Source organism: Gaeumannomyces tritici (genome assembly GCF_000145635.1).
Source record: "Gaeumannomyces tritici R3-111a-1 unplaced genomic scaffold supercont2.2, whole genome shotgun sequence".
NCBI lineage: Eukaryota > Fungi > Ascomycota > Sordariomycetes > Magnaporthales > Magnaporthaceae > Gaeumannomyces > Gaeumannomyces tritici.
The window spans coordinates 6551126-6565308 of NW_008804546.1; the positions used below are offsets into that span (position 1 = coordinate 6551126).

Consider the following 14183-nt stretch of genomic DNA (forward strand, 5'->3'; position numbering starts at 1 on the left):
GGGGGGGCGGGTGCAACACCATAGTGAGCTGGCATTCACGGCACCATTCAATTGGGCCCGGGTCAGGTCCAATCCAAGAAGGCCTGAGGCACAGGCGCCAGGCTGCTAGAGTGCCGCCTCATCCTCGCATAATTCACTCTGTCGACACATGAGAGGGGCAGACAGAGAGCACAAGAGGCGAAGCATCTGGTCAACTCGGACCCCTTTTTTCTTATCATCTCCATCTCAATAGATCTCTCGTCAATCATCTTCTGAGAGACAGGCCTGCAAGGATGGACTCTACCACCGCCTTGTACCCTGCCACAAAAATGTCACAACCCGCAAGCGACGTGGCATGGCTTGTCGGGCCGCTTGTGGCGACGAGGTGGCCCGACCACCACTGTCTTTTGACTTTTAGCGTGTCTCGGCCAAAACGGGTACTTCAATACTGAATTCAAACTGAGCTGGATGCCCGCCAGTCCGTAATGTGCACGAAACGGCTTGGTTGAACGGAGAGACCGCGCTCACGCACGTAAGCACGCAAGATGGATGAGAAGCAGAGACGCATGTATTCTGTGTTACTGCACAGCGAAATATTGGAGCTGAACCTACGTAGGAGGGAGGCACGCATGCACGTAGCTGACAGCCCCCGAAAGGGAGGTGAGCGGCCCCAATCCGTCGCTCCCACGAAAATGGATGGCGATCAGGGTCGGGGTCCATGCTAGCCTCCTTGCGGCAATGATCAGCAAGGCCTCTCAGTGGCATGACGGTACGGCCAGTCCAGAAAAGGGGTTCGGATCAAACTCCCGTGCGGGAAGGGCCCGAAGAAAAGGGCGAGAGACGAGGGCAAGGCTGTGAAACACCCATGTTTCCACTCGTAAACATTTAGCTCAAGAGCACGTGTGCCCTCGCCCCCCCCCCTTTTTTTTGTCCGCCTTCACTTGTGCTTCGCGCGGCCTCCTCCAGCATTCCGCCATGATTCTCGACGGGGAAACATGGGCACGGGAACGGCCCGTGTTGGGGGAGCGAGCGCGTAACAGGCACCAGGTCGCCGGCAGCAGCGGCGGTGGGCGCCATCTTCCAGTTCCAGCTAGTCCCCCCCTCCATCACCAGGCCCCCGGCGCCGTCCATGGCGGGCGCTGACCGCCCGTCGATAGTCTTCCAATCGCCATGGTAGTCTGCCGTCAAAGCACTTGTCGCTCCCCAGATTGCAAGGCTAGGTCAAGTGGTCAGCTGTCACGGATGGGGCCCCCGGCTTTGTGGGGGTTTCCTCTTCTCCGCTCATTGCATTTGGGGAAGGACGGAGATGAGGAGGTGGCGTGCAAGGCGTGCAAGGCGTGCAAGGCGTGCAAAGCGCACAAGGCGTGCAAGGCCTTGAGAGCGCTTCTCGCGCCCCGTTTGTGCCTCTTCTTTCTCATCTGCAGGCAGCTGCATATTGTTGGTCATGCACCCAACGAACCAGGAGTCTCGACAATCATCATTCGCGCGCTTTACTCCACGGCAGCCTCTCATTCGCAAGACTGGACACGGCTCCCCGCAAGGCCAAGGCGAACTAGACCATGCCGCCCCCCCGCGCACAACACAAACTTGGACGGTCATGTGTGCGATGGAGAAATGCTGCCGGCCACCGGCGCGGGATAATTTCCACATGCTGGGCGCTTAATTTGACTGGGCCGTCGTTTGCGGGTGGGCGTGGGTGGCATGGGCATGGCAGGAACTGTGTCTTGCACTGCAGCGTGGGATGACCCGGTCCTTATTCTGTCCTTTCTGCTGCGCTTCAGGTCGGAAATGGCAAATGGCCAGTCATCGGCGGCAGGCCAGTTTAGCCGGCCAATGGGATTTTACCCAAATGGCAGCAGGGTCCTCTTGGCAGGCTGGCTTCCCGGGTAGCCTTCCACAGACCCTTCAAACCCCTTCAGACCCTTCGCGTCTGGAACGCTCTCTCCAGCCTCCCCAGACTTCCCGGCTTCCCGAATAGGGACGGACACCACCTTTCGCTTACGCAACTTTTTGGCTTAGGTTCCCCTTCGATTGTGGGGTCGGCACGTTGGGCGCTGGTCTGGGGAAAGCGTCCAAGCCCTGGGGGCCGCGTGATGGTCTCGTCGACCGGTGTGGCCCGCCGAGCTTGGAGATGGCTAACGGGACGGGGCACTCGACTCGTCCGTCTTTCCCGTCGGTTGCCGTGTCTCCCCGGGTAGCCGACCTTCTCGAATGCCTGCCAACGCCAAATTACGGGAAATGACCGTCGTGGGAGCGTGGCGGTGAGAAAGCCGAGATCCCCATTGCGGCCTTGCGCTCTTGGTTGCCCAACCCATCCCCATCCATGCTACCCCAACTCCCCCATCCCAGTGGCGAGGATGACTTTTTCGCTCCTTTGGCTACGCGCACGGCTTTTCCTTTGCACTTGTCCCGCCGCGTCTTCGGGCCACTCCACTTGTCCACTTACAGGCGGGGTCCACCCGCGCATTTCGAATGTTCGCGTGACCGATTTTTTTTTTTCTCGTAAGGTCACATACCTCTCCACATTTGTTCCTTGCAGCCGTCGGGAGGTGAGTGCGTGTTGAAGCACCGTAAAAATGATGTGCCGCCATGTCCAGGCTCGTGACTTGTGTGGATGTGAGCCTGATCGGGCTCCTGAAGGCGTGCCCATTGGCACAAGACGCAAATATCAGCTCCTGTTCGCGGCCCAAATGACGGGGCTTGTGAAGCCAGGCATGAGGGTTTCCTACGGGTGTAGACTGACAAAGGGATACGAGCCGTTATGGAGAAGCAGTATATCAAAAGCCTGTTAGAAGTAGACAACGGAACGGGAGCTCGGGGGTAACTCGGAGCAGGGTCTCCCATACCAGGAAAGGCAGCGTTTGGGTTCCTAAGCGCGACAGACGCGGCTAGTCGAGGTTGTTTAGCGCGCAAATACAACGTCGATGGGTACCTGTCCCTGAATACAACGACCAACAGCGAACGCCGACCCTCTGGACCTGCCATCCAGTCATGTGCTCACATCCCTTCCAAATGGGCGGGGTCGATATGAGGCATCTCAGCTTGATGGAGGGCGATAGTGGCCAACTGTGGTGTCGAGGGCCGAGGCAACCGCAATATCCAGACGCCACAGGATATGGCACAGACAACAAAGCACCGCTGATTATTACCGAGCATACGCGCCTGGACTCGGTCTGCAACCCAACTCGATATTAATGTGGCCCTATCGGGATGTCGGAGTGTCCTGTGAAATTAAAAAGGTTGTCACATCTCCGGGACAGCGAACCACTGTGCTCCCGAACGAGGGTTGTCGTGCCAACTCGGCAGGCCGCATCCGGTTCTTTCGTGTCCCCTTCCAGTCGGTTCAGATCCAGCGAGTACAGGCCCCGCCGATGGCCAAGTTTTACCAAGAGACTTGTAATCGCAAGCTGCTGGAGTCTCAGAGAGGGGAAACACGGGTATGCTATGGGGCCCCCTCAACTCCATGTCGTTCTCATAAAGATAGCGTCTTTCTACTTCTAATCTTGGTTCCCTTGCCTATACCCTAAACTTGGTTTGATGGCCATCTAGAGGAGTGCCACTCGCTTCGCCTCTGGCTTTACCTCACGATAATCCAGGCCTAGCCTTGGGTCAGCCGCTGTGGACGCGGGGACCGAAGGTTGCCATGTACTTTCCTGTGTCTCCCCAGCCAACGCAGATAATTAGTGAATCACCATATAGAACCCAAAAATGTAAGGTTGATATGACAATTGCAGGCAATTGCATCCACGATGGAGCCGGCGGAGACGACAGCATGAGCTCAGTACGTTATTGATGTATGGGGGTCTGAGCCTTCGCCCTCGTGCCCAGTCCTCCAACAGCGCCGACAAGTTCAGAACACCGCACGCCTATAGGGCACCAGAGCTACAGCAGAAGATTTCGCCAGCAACAGTGACGCAAAATACAAGATTTCGCCACTTTAGGAGCGAGCAATGGGCCCTAAGCCCCGGGGAACCAAGAACTTTATCGAGAGCGCAAGAGGAACAAGGGCAGGTTGTGTAAAACAGGAAGCTTCATGTTACTCACAACAGGGTTGGATGCGGTGCGGCCCGCCCCTGGAGTTTCGAGGAGGGCCATCCATGTTGAACCAGGACCTGGTGAGCTACTCGTGAGCGTCATCACTGCCGACGGTGGGGTATACTACTCTTTGACTTTGAAGGCTGTAGTCGATGTGTGTCGTCGTATCCTCATGTCAAGATCGCCGACCAAGATTCGGGCTGGAAGACACCAACGCCAATTGCTTTCATCTCAAGTCCCACAAGAGTTGGAGGACACGGTTGGGGAAAATGTCGAGCCATTTTCCGTTGATCATTGACATCTGGGAGATCTGGTCATTGGGTGTGCTTTCAGTTCGGCATGTCCGCTGCGGGCGCAATCTTCACTGTCGGCCAGCGCCCAAGCGTTTGACAGATCTACAATGGGGTGGAAAATCCGCCATGGCTAATAAGGCGCCCCCATGATGGAATAGCCATGAGCGTCGGGTGCTTTTTAGAGTGTCTTACGGAAAGGGCTGGAGGTAAAGGAAGAAAGAGGTAAAGGAAGAAAATGATGCATTTTTATTTCAATATCATCAGGAGGGCATGGACGTTAGGCCGTTGCTTCATCCCTCAGCTAGGTTGGGCCCGGCCGGCCTCGCCACACTCGGATCACACAACGCCACCACTACCAGGAAAGGGAACGGCGGTGGTCACAGAAGAACTCAGCTGAGGTCTGAACACCCAGTGACATGTGTAATTATTCCCACATACCGACGAGCCTTGAAGCCTTAAAGTGTTGATCTTTGCCTCGATCGATGTCTATGATCTCATGAACCCAGGCGAGCGCCCTCGACCTGCGGCAAGCCCCACATGAGCTTGCTTCCGTCTGGCCAAACCCCGCGTGTAGGTGCTGTGCCTTTTGGACAAGACCACTGCTGCTATTCTGCAGCCAAAGACCACATCACACTAACAACCACCACGGGCTTGAGCAGTAGATATTTCCGGTAGGGCCATGCTAGAGTGGCGTGCAGCAACCCCTCCCTATTTATGGCCCAGGACCCACACAGATTCGTTTCTAGACGTAAGCCTCGAGCTGGGCTAGCTGCTGGGCTAGCTGCTAGATCTATTTTTTTGCCTTGATCCTTGCATCAATCGTCTCCTCTCCTGTCATTGGCGGAATCATGTTCGACAATCCCGAGTCGGACGTGTCAAGCGTGTCTGGATCCGATATCTTATCGGGGAGCACTTCGGCTATGGGCGGCGATGGCAGTGACATGCCATCGCGCGGGCGTGAACAGCTTCCCGAAAACTCCAAGTGGGACTTCCTCCCCCTGCTGCTTCCTGCCTTCCATCTTACTCGCTAACCGATCTTGGTGCGGCTTCTCAAGTCAAGGCCTAGCCGAGTATCGGGACTCTCGGCCGATCGATCTCAACGACCTCGACGCCCGCCTGCAAGATACATTGTCCGGCAGCGCCAACCGCACCCCGCGAGCACTTGGACCACCACATCCCAGATCACCAGCCGTCTGTGGAGCAGAGTTTGCAGAATCGATTCTGCGCCAGAGGAGACGGGAAGAGGCGGACGCATACCAAAAACTCGTCCGTGATGGCGGCCGCCTGCTTTATCCAATCGAGCTCCTTGGCAAGGTCTCCGCGTCCTTCCCAAGGGGCCCGTTCCTGGGCCCAAACAATAAGTCGTACTACCTTGTCGCTGGGAATAACGGCGAGTATCAGCATTTGTTGCGCCCCTGGCTAGACGATATTGCGAGAGGCAGTTACTTTAAAGACTGGTGGGGCGGCACCAAAGCGGACTACCCCTGGGGGGTATTCCAGAAGCAGCAGCAGAGATGGGTCATGTTCCGCAGATGGCAGAGAGACAACCGCGACTTGGACGAGCTCGAGGACGACCTGTCATGGCTCAAGGAGCTCTGGGACGACGAGCAAGAGAGACGCACCTGGCAGCGCCACTACTGCCGGGAGCCGGGAGACTCTGGTGTTGGGTTTCCCCGGCTACGTGGACGCGGCCAAGCGCCGCCTGGCCCGGCACGGCTTTACGCGCTCCTTTGAGCTGAACCAAGACCCGAAGCAACAGGGAAAGCTGGAAACGTGGATCGAGTACCTGTCCTTCGAGTACTGGTGGCTCGACCAGTTTATGCATGCCATCGACTGCCGGAAGGAGCGGGGCGACAAGGTTATCGCAGGAGCTCAAGGGCACGGGGGTGCTACAGCCGATCGAAACGGGGATACCTAACACAAACCCGCGACTGTGCGACGCAAGAAGAGGCCGAAAGGGCCATGGCCAAGGCCGCGGCGGCTGGTTGAGCAGCTGAGTGCTTTAATAGACGAGTTGAGAGAAGCAACGAGGGATGCGTCGCGCCACCTCGTCCTCCTCCCGTGGATCCTGGCCCAGATCCCCTTGATCGAGGCCGACTTGAGGCGAAGCGAAAACAGCGGCGGGCGAGGAGGCGACCCTGGCGTGGCCAACACGCCGGCAGAGCTGCTCGAGTATGACGGCAGCCACCTCGGACACCGAGGCGAACAAGGGGGTTGAGGTCTCCTTTTACCGTCACGGGCGCGACCGTCGCCATGTCTAGGGAGGTTTTGTTTTGGGGGTGTGCGCCACATTCCCTGGCTGGCCAACTGCGGCCTGATCCGGCGGCTCCGCCGGCGGCCTATCTACAGGTACCATCGCCGTCGCCTATTTGGGTCGTTAACCCTGCTGACGCACCCCCTCCATTGAGATGTTTCCTACATGGCGCCAAGCTCCCTCATCCTCATTTCGGCCCAGTTCCCCAGACTACCAAAGTATCCTTCCGGATCTTCACCCCGCCACTCTCGCAACGCAAACCATAGGTGGCGTGCGTCTTTCCCTGCCTGGATTGCACGTTCGTAGTTGGGCGCTTGATTGAAGAGCGCCTGGGCGGAGAAAGATACTTAGTACTCTGTCCATGTACTCGGAAATGAAGAACGTACCTGAAAATAATGCCTCGTCCATTCCATGTACTGCACGCGATCGCTTGGAGCTGCGTCGCTGGGCACTCGCGTTATTGAAGGGGCGGCATTCTCGTCAGTCACAAGGTCGACAGCCACTGCCATCAGCGGATTGGACAAGATAGCGGGCAGAATGCACCCAGTCTCCCAGTCGTACAGGGACGTCACACGGGGGCTACCGTGTGCATCCACTGTAATCGACATGTTGTGGATACCAAAATCGCCGTGGTCGAGAACGAGACGATATAGAGAGGCTTCGCTGCTGTCTGCAGGCATGATATATGGGATGAGGCGTAAGAGTGACTGTTTGGCCGCTGCAGCGACGGGGCCAACAGTATTGTTGTCGTCCTCCCAGCCGATCATGTCACCTATGTTTCTGATTGTCGCTTCGATCTTGGCCGTGAAGAGAGCAACACAGAACTCGCGCGTGGGCGCAACGGGAACAGGGAGCGATGCGGGCTTCTGTTCGAAGAGGCGTTCTCGAAGCCACGCAGCGGCGAAGTTGAGCGGGAGCTGGAAGTTGAAAAGTGATGCGCGAATACGAGCGCATTGGGTAAGAAGGCAGGCCTAGAGGGCATGATCAGCAAAAGAGAGTGAAACAGACAGTGGACGTAAGGGCTTACTCTCTGTTCTGGGCAGAGATCGCGCCATATATTGTTCTCTCCTGCTGCTCTCTCAAACACTAACAGCCGGCGGCCCATGATATCCTTGGGGCGGTCCAGTCTAGGGTCATCGCGCTGCAGTGGAATACGGTGGTAGAGCAGGCGGGAGGCTAAAACATTGGGCTCTGAGCGTAAAAGTTCGTACACTGCCGCTTCGAATTTGACCTCGGAAATTTGCATATCAATTGGAAAGCCGTCATAGTTAGGCATGTTGACATCGCCGCGTGCTAAACGCGCCACGATGTCCGGTCGATCCCGGAGCCTGATGTGGAAACCCTTGTGCCATTCAACTACAGTCTCAGCCAGAATCGGGTAATAAAGATTGTTAAAAAAAACTAAAAAAACTCACGTAATTGTTGGAGCCATTGTAGACGAACGGAATGTCAGTCATCTCGGCGCCGAGACTCTCCTCAATCTCTCGAATGAGTAGGTTGACATCCCAGGCTCCATCAAAGGGGCTCTTGCCACTGCGGACTAGGCTGAAGAGTTGCTTCCCATCGAAGTTGGTGCCGTCTGGCAGCTTGGGCCAAGGGTCTTGAAGGTACATCATGGCATGGTGAGGGCGCGCAGAGGCAGGAAATGTAGGGTAAACAAGTCAAACTAAAAAAAGAAAATTCCGTCCTGACCAGCCCTATTTATCCTTGACTCCTCGCCTGGGCCCGTGCGCGCCTACTTGTTAACAGGTCTGGAGGTGATGATTGTACACACAGGAAACGTGTCAGAATGCGAGCACACCTGGCTTTTAACTTCCCGTTGCTGATGCCTCGAAGCATGAAGGCCGTCTCCCCTTCTCTGTTCCGCTTCAGCTACCAAACCAAAATATCGTGACATTTGAGCCGTCAAGCAAAGCCAAAGATGGCATCCCGTTTTACCCGCATCATGTCTTCCCAGCAAGGCAAAGTGTTGCTGCCTGCCGTATCCCTAGGGGCCACACGTAAGTTGAGGTAAGTAAGTCCCCAGCCACACAAACGCATCCATCCAACATCGACATTCGGCATCACCATCTGCACTCTGCAACATCATCTACACTCGACATTGCCGTTTACCTTGGCCAAAACCACTTTCAAACAGCGTCATCCAACACAACATTACCATGTCGAGCAATTTGCTAACGTTTCTGTTCCGGAACGGCCCCGAGGCCGGCACGATAACCTTTTCCGCCGCGGCGGATGCGGCGGGCGGCGGCGAGACGTCGTCGTTGCCCCCCGGCTCTTTCGAGGCGGTGCTTTTCGCGGTCCAGGCCGGCATGCGCGCCGCGGCGGATGCGGCGGGCAGCGACGAGACGGCGGAGCCCGACGAGACGGCGGAGCCCGACGAGACCTTCGAGGCGCTGCTCCTCGCGGCCCAAAACGTCGGGAACGCGGATTCGTGGTGGTACTGGCAGGAGGGCATGAACGCGCGCCTGCTGCGGCTGACCAGGGGCCTTACCGTTTACCTCGAGCAGGACCCGGGCCGGGTCGGCCCCCTCTTCGGGGGCCCCGAGCCCGCCGTCGCCCTCATCCAGCGGCTGATTAGCGCCATCCCCGCCGCCGCCGCCGGCGAGGAGGGTCAGGGTCAGGGTCAGGGTCCTGGGCCCGCCGTCGACCTCCTCACGGAGCTCAAGGGCACCCTGCTCGCCCTCGAGGCCGCGTCGCTCGCCCTCTTCGCTGTCTCTACGCGTTTCAGTCCACCTTAAGTCGGTGTGAGCGAAAGCAACAGTGCGAGCACAAGGATCGACAGGGACAGGAGTTGATAGAACAGGGCGCAGGAGTAGATGGGGAGAAAGTGGTACTTGTGGGCTTTCCTTGCCACAACCTCCCTTGTATCAAGAAAGTACGGCTCCCAAGAAAGTACGGCTCCCAAGAAAGTACGGCTCCCAATAAAATTTGCATTGTACCCAAATCCTTTTTACTCTCTGCCTACCATAGTTCCGTAGGCCAAACCGTTAAATCAGTACTTTTCCTTTGTCCACAGACAGACAAAGGCCCTCACTCTCTGGGTGTTAGTGAATAGGTGCCTACCTACGTTTGTCTGGATGCCCGCAGCTTCCTGAGTTCCCATGGTACCCTCTACCTCTAGAGTGCCAGCAACCACTAATGTCAACACTCCCTTTCCGTCAGGTCATGTTGCAGATTTCTACTGGGAAGGCAATGCCTAGAACAGCTTAGCTGCTTGCTCTCCCCAAATGGAAGCTCAGTGTGCTTCGCTGTGTGGTGACACCTTTCTGTGCTGATACCTCCGTATGGCTGGCCCGGCCGCCAGCGGGAGGCGGACTCGACGCTGGGCCAGGTGATCCGCAGCCTCGTAGCGGCCGCCCACACGGCCGCTGGCGTCAACCATGTCGCGTACCTGCCGCTGATGTGGTCGCCCATCGCGGTCGGCGTCGAGGTCAACGCCAGCGAGGAGGAGGGCTGGCGCCGCCTCGGCGTCTTCACGGCGGCCTGGCACCGCCGCATGCGCCACATCATGTTGCAGATGCCCCACACGCGGGGCGAGAGGGTGGTGACGCTGCCGTTGCTGCTCATCGTCGGCCACGACTGGCGGTTGGGCTTTGCCGTCGACGCAGGCGGCAGAATCGTAAGTGTTTCCTCCCCGGCCGATCCCATTGCCTCGTTGTGCTGCGGACTAACAAGGAAACCCTTCATCAGGACATCTTCACCTGCATGCGTGTAGGTGGGACCGACAGCATCGCCGGCATCTACATGATCGCCGCGGTGCTTCGGCACCTCGCCGGATGGGTGGCCGGACCCTTCCGGGAGTGGATCACGATGGTGTTCGCTCCCCGCCAAGCTTCGCCCTACTTCGCATAGATAGATAACCAATAGTTGCTATCACACTTTTACAAGAATACGAACAAAAAAGGGCAAAGCAAATGCTTTTTCGCCGCGAATGTTGCTTTCGTTGTTGCAAGCCCAGAGATGGTTAAGGGGTGACCCCTGTGTCCGCCCAGGCTTGGGCGAGGAATCAGATCTTTGGTGAAGGGGTCAACTGGCGCCAACAGAGCTCGTCCTAGAAGGACGAGGACTACGATGAACCCTTGGATCCGGGGAAGCCCTATAAAGGCGAGCGACGCGATCAGCCCCTACAGCGAGGCTCGTCCTAGAAGGACGAGGACTACGACCGACTCCTGCACCCAGGCTCGGGCAAGAAATCATTCTTTGGTGAAGGAGTCAACTGGCGACAACAGAGCTAGTCTCCACTTTGACTGTGTTGGGGTCCACTTTTCCCCACTTTGTCTGAGATCTTCACCCACCTTGGTTGAGCTATCCCCTCGACGTAAATATTTTAAATTCGCCATGTTAGAACATGTTTATTTCTCAAAAGAGTGCCGTTATCGCAACGGCGGCTTCCATTATGAATTGCATCCTCTCGCAGGGTGTCCTGGCGCAACTTAACACCTGCTGTGGTTCAGTCACATGCACCATGGACTCCACGGTGGCGCGTGCGCGTCAAGAAGGAAGCTTCAACATCCTCGCTTCATGTGTGAGGTGGCCCTGATATATAGACCTGAACCGAATACGACATGCCACTTTCCCAATCCGGTATCGCCAAGCGTGATACCTCACACACTTCAGCATCCTCGCTTCAACATCCCCACGATCCCAACCATGGGCTCCAACATGCTTTCAAGCCATAGCAGCGAGCAACCTCGAAACCCATACTCGAGTTTTCCCAGCAAGAGCTTGCGGACTGGATACGGAGATATCGTCAACCTGATGGCACCATTGTCGACGGTGGCTCGGACTGGCACCTGCTATCTCCCGAGGACCTCAGTATTCTCGGCGATCGCCTCCGGTTAGCGCAAGCTCGTTCCCATGCTCTATTTCGCGTGACTAATCTCCCCTACAGCAAGGCAGTACAAAACATGCAACTCGAACCGGCTCCGGTCGATGCCGGCCAGCTTGGTGCATTGTTGGAGAGCCTAGCTGCGGACGAGACTGACGAGACTGACGAGACCCGACGTCGTCGTCGTGCCCGGTCAGAGTCAGAACTGTCCACTATACCGGAACTTACCCCGGCCGAGGTATTGAAGGCAGGACTGGATAGCCTTCAGAGCCTTGTTCAGGACGGCGGTCGCCCCGCGTTTCCAGCCGACCTTGCCGAGCAAGTCTACCATGATCCATCCAAGTTTCTAGACATGGTGCGGCCGTGGATTGCACATCCTGACTGGGTAGACCTCCCGTACGAAGCAGACATCTACGGGGCTCAGCTGTGTAGGTGGAAAGAATTTCGGGAGTGGCAGCGGAACATACGGGGATTGCCAGCCGCCGAGAACTCCGACACTATCCCAGAAGGGCCGAAGAAGGACTTCTCCAAATATGCAGCCAGGGTTGAGCGCCACCTGAAGCAGCGCGGTTTCATCCAACCATTCTCTCTGGACCAGGACTTGCGGCAAGGAATGTGGGAGACGTGGGTTGAGTACCTTTATTATGAGTCCTAGTATCTAGATTACCACCGCAAACCCTTTGCGAAGCTCGAATCGCAACGTGACGAGATTTGGAAGCAGCTCCAGGACATGGGCTTATTGGAGCCACCTACCACGCGGGAATACATTATCAGCGACGACTGCGCTCGCGAACGGGGGGCCGTCATGGATCAAGCTTACATTACCCTGAGAAACGCGCAACAGGCGGCGGACAGGGCACCGTCGGAAACAGCAAATCGTGACCTGGATATCGCGCAGAAGAACCTAGATGCCATTCTTGAAGAGATAGAGCCCGTCAGTCGACTCAGACGAACCACGTTCAAGATTGGCGGCGTGGAGCGGAAGATCCGCTGCCATACCGCCCGAGTGGAGTGGATTCGGGAGCAGCTGCTTCAGATCGAGGCTGACGAACGCAAGCGGCCAGCCGAGACGGCGAGATCGGCGGAATCAACCAAGACAAGGGGTCGAGAAACTCTTGACGGCGACGGAGAAGCTATGAAACAAGCTCCGGCCACACAACGCCGGCGTTAGGAGCCCGAGTCTCCGTTTCTGCGGTGGCTGCCGCCGAGACGACGAACCATCACCCTGGCTGCCTGCGCCAGCATTCCCTAGCAGCGTCGGTGCTGCCAATGGTACCAGCATCGACTCTCTTGCTGGTGCCACCTTGGCAGCGCTGCGCGAACCACGCATCACGCACCATGGCACACCGACAAGCTGCCATCTGGGGCCTGGGCGTGCGGAATCGGACCAGGTCGTGAGCGGCCCGTTAGGCGCGTAGCCGAGCAGGGGCCTACGAGCTCGGGACGCACTGTTGTCGCCGTCATCTACCCGCTAGCGACGCGTAGGGAGATTGCTCGCAGCGAGGAGCCGAGTGTCGCCGCTTCGCATCGGAGAAGGGATACCGAAATCGCCGGGGGAGGGGGGACGTAGTTCCTTGTGGAATGGGGAAAAATGTATGTATTGATTCTGTCGGCACCGTTGCGGGCTGAAATCCGGCTCGGGGCTTGAGACTTTCTGCTTCGTTCTGCAAGCCCGGCCACCTCACCCTCCCTTTTTTTGTGCCTGCTGCTTCGGGGCTGCCTGTCTGCTTTGAACACCATGGTGTTCGAGTGGTTGGGTACGGTACCCCGAAGCCGCCAGCCACGCCAGCATCCAAGCCAGCACACAACCTGCACCGCTATGGACGACCAAGAGGTCGGGCCGGGTGTCCATCTGTTGCGGGGCATGCTTGTCATCGGCCGGGGAAAGCGGCTGACGACTCGTAAGGGCCGCCCGATGAAGTGTATTAGAGACAGACTGTTTACGCAGCGGGCCGTCGGCGGACTTGTCGTATGCGCAATGGGTGGTGACCAAGGAGGAAACGCCGACGTGGCTGGCAGGGTCGAGTAGCCTGTAGAGAGGGAATCAGTCAGAGTATAAACATTTTATGTATGCTTTCAGAGGAGAATATCCCCCTGAGCGGGCAACGACTGGACTGGAGACTGCATTTGCAGCGGCATGGATGGAGTCAAGCATGGGGTGAGAAGGCTCTTGTATTGTGCATGTAAAAAGTTGGCTATCTTCCAAGCACCAGACCAGGGCGCCTCGTACTCGGCAGTGGCCGTTGCCCTTGAGCTCTCGCACAGCCCCCGTGCATAGTCGCTGATCTTGGTGGCCTCTATGCCCCTGATCCGCCCCTGTCATATTATAGTATGTGTGTGATCCCGGGCTGTCCCCCTGAACAAGTGCAGTGCAACCGACAAAGGAGGCTTGCCGCGTCGACGTTTTGTGAGGGGGCGTGGTTCAAAAGATCAACCGGCTAGCGCTGCCATGTCAAGTTGACTGGACCGGGGGCGCGACCGCCGAAGGATCGCGAATGGCGAACAAGAGAGATGAAGTTATTGTCGGGGAGGCTGGCGTAGCGCTGACGGGCCGTTCCAGGGGTATGTTTGTCCTCTCTGTGGGAGCAGTGCCGTTGGTGATGGTGGGTGTTAGCAGGAGGCTGTAAACAAGACCGTCGCGGGGGCTCTGCCTTGAGCAGCGGAAAGGGTAGTGCTTACGCCATGCTCTAGAACGTGTGCTAGGTAGTCGTGAAGCCATCGCGGGCGATAGTAAAAGAAAGCACTAACTAAGCCCAACCAGTAAAGGGCAGTTTCCATGGCGTAATATAAT

The 14183-nt window shown here is 57.2% G+C and overlaps 6 protein-coding genes across 6 annotated transcripts; 4 read left to right on the forward strand and 2 right to left on the reverse strand.

The window, feature by feature from the left end:
- Window positions 1-753: 753 nt before the first annotated feature.
- GGTG_04787 (hypothetical protein) lies at window positions 754-1288 on the reverse strand. The gene has a single exon (XM_009222584.1). The coding sequence runs from the start codon at window positions 1108-1110 to the stop codon at window positions 865-867; it is 246 nt and encodes an 81-aa protein (XP_009220848.1). The 5' UTR covers window positions 1111-1288; the 3' UTR covers window positions 754-864.
- Window positions 1289-5119: 3831 nt separating this feature from the next.
- GGTG_04788 (hypothetical protein) lies at window positions 5120-6798 on the forward strand. Its single transcript, XM_009222585.1, has 4 exons — window positions 5120-5289; window positions 5363-5967; window positions 6053-6165; window positions 6253-6798. The coding sequence occupies exons 1-4, from the start codon at window positions 5156-5158 to the stop codon at window positions 6523-6525; spliced, it is 1125 nt and encodes a 374-aa protein (XP_009220849.1). The 5' UTR covers window positions 5120-5155; the 3' UTR covers window positions 6526-6798.
- GGTG_04789 (hypothetical protein) lies at window positions 6712-8177 on the reverse strand (the record flags this gene model as incomplete). Its single annotated transcript, XM_009222586.1, has 4 exons — window positions 6712-6890; window positions 6948-7532; window positions 7589-7903; window positions 7977-8177. 4 exons carry the CDS (start codon window positions 8175-8177, stop codon window positions 6723-6725), a joined length of 1269 nt encoding a protein of 422 aa, XP_009220850.1. The 3' UTR covers window positions 6712-6722.
- A 543-nt stretch (window positions 8178-8720) lies between these two features.
- Window positions 8721-10416, forward strand: GGTG_04790 (hypothetical protein; the record flags this gene model as incomplete). Its single annotated transcript, XM_009222587.1, has 3 exons — window positions 8721-9275; window positions 9869-10183; window positions 10255-10416. 3 exons carry the CDS (start codon window positions 8721-8723, stop codon window positions 10414-10416), a joined length of 1032 nt encoding a protein of 343 aa, XP_009220851.1.
- A 474-nt stretch (window positions 10417-10890) lies between these two features.
- GGTG_04791 (hypothetical protein) lies at window positions 10891-12614 on the forward strand. The gene is made up of 3 exons (XM_009222588.1): window positions 10891-11401; window positions 11456-12020; window positions 12081-12614. Exons 2-3 carry the CDS (start codon window positions 11472-11474, stop codon window positions 12561-12563), a joined length of 1032 nt encoding a protein of 343 aa, XP_009220852.1. The 5' UTR covers window positions 10891-11401; window positions 11456-11471; the 3' UTR covers window positions 12564-12614.
- A 597-nt stretch (window positions 12615-13211) lies between these two features.
- Window positions 13212-13421, forward strand: GGTG_04792 (hypothetical protein; the record flags this gene model as incomplete). The annotated part of the gene is made up of 1 exon (XM_009222589.1): window positions 13212-13421. The coding sequence occupies one exon, from the start codon at window positions 13212-13214 to the stop codon at window positions 13419-13421; it is 210 nt and encodes a 69-aa protein (XP_009220853.1).
- Window positions 13422-14183: the final 762 nt, after the last annotated feature.

Excerpts from the sequence above, each read along its gene's own strand:
- GGTG_04787 (XM_009222584.1), bottom strand. The coding sequence starts at position 1,110 with ATGGACGGCGCCGGGGGCCTGGTGATGGAGGGGGGGACTAGCTGGAAC.
- GGTG_04788 (XM_009222585.1), top strand. The coding sequence starts at position 5,156 with ATGTTCGACAATCCCGAGTCGGACGTGTCAAGCGTGTCTGGATCCGAT. Across the intron at positions 5,968-6,052 it reads CCGGGAGCCGGGAGACTCTG|ACCCGAAGCAACAGGGAAAG; the intron begins GTGTTGGGTTTC and ends AGCTGAACCAAG. Across the intron at positions 6,166-6,252 it reads GGAAGGAGCGGGGCGACAAG|AAGAGGCCGAAAGGGCCATG; the intron begins GTTATCGCAGGA and ends GTGCGACGCAAG.
- GGTG_04791 (XM_009222588.1), top strand. The coding sequence starts at position 11,472 with ATGCAACTCGAACCGGCTCCGGTCGATGCCGGCCAGCTTGGTGCATTG. Across the intron at positions 12,021-12,080 it reads AAGGAATGTGGGAGACGTGG|CTCGAATCGCAACGTGACGA; the intron begins GTTGAGTACCTT and ends CCCTTTGCGAAG.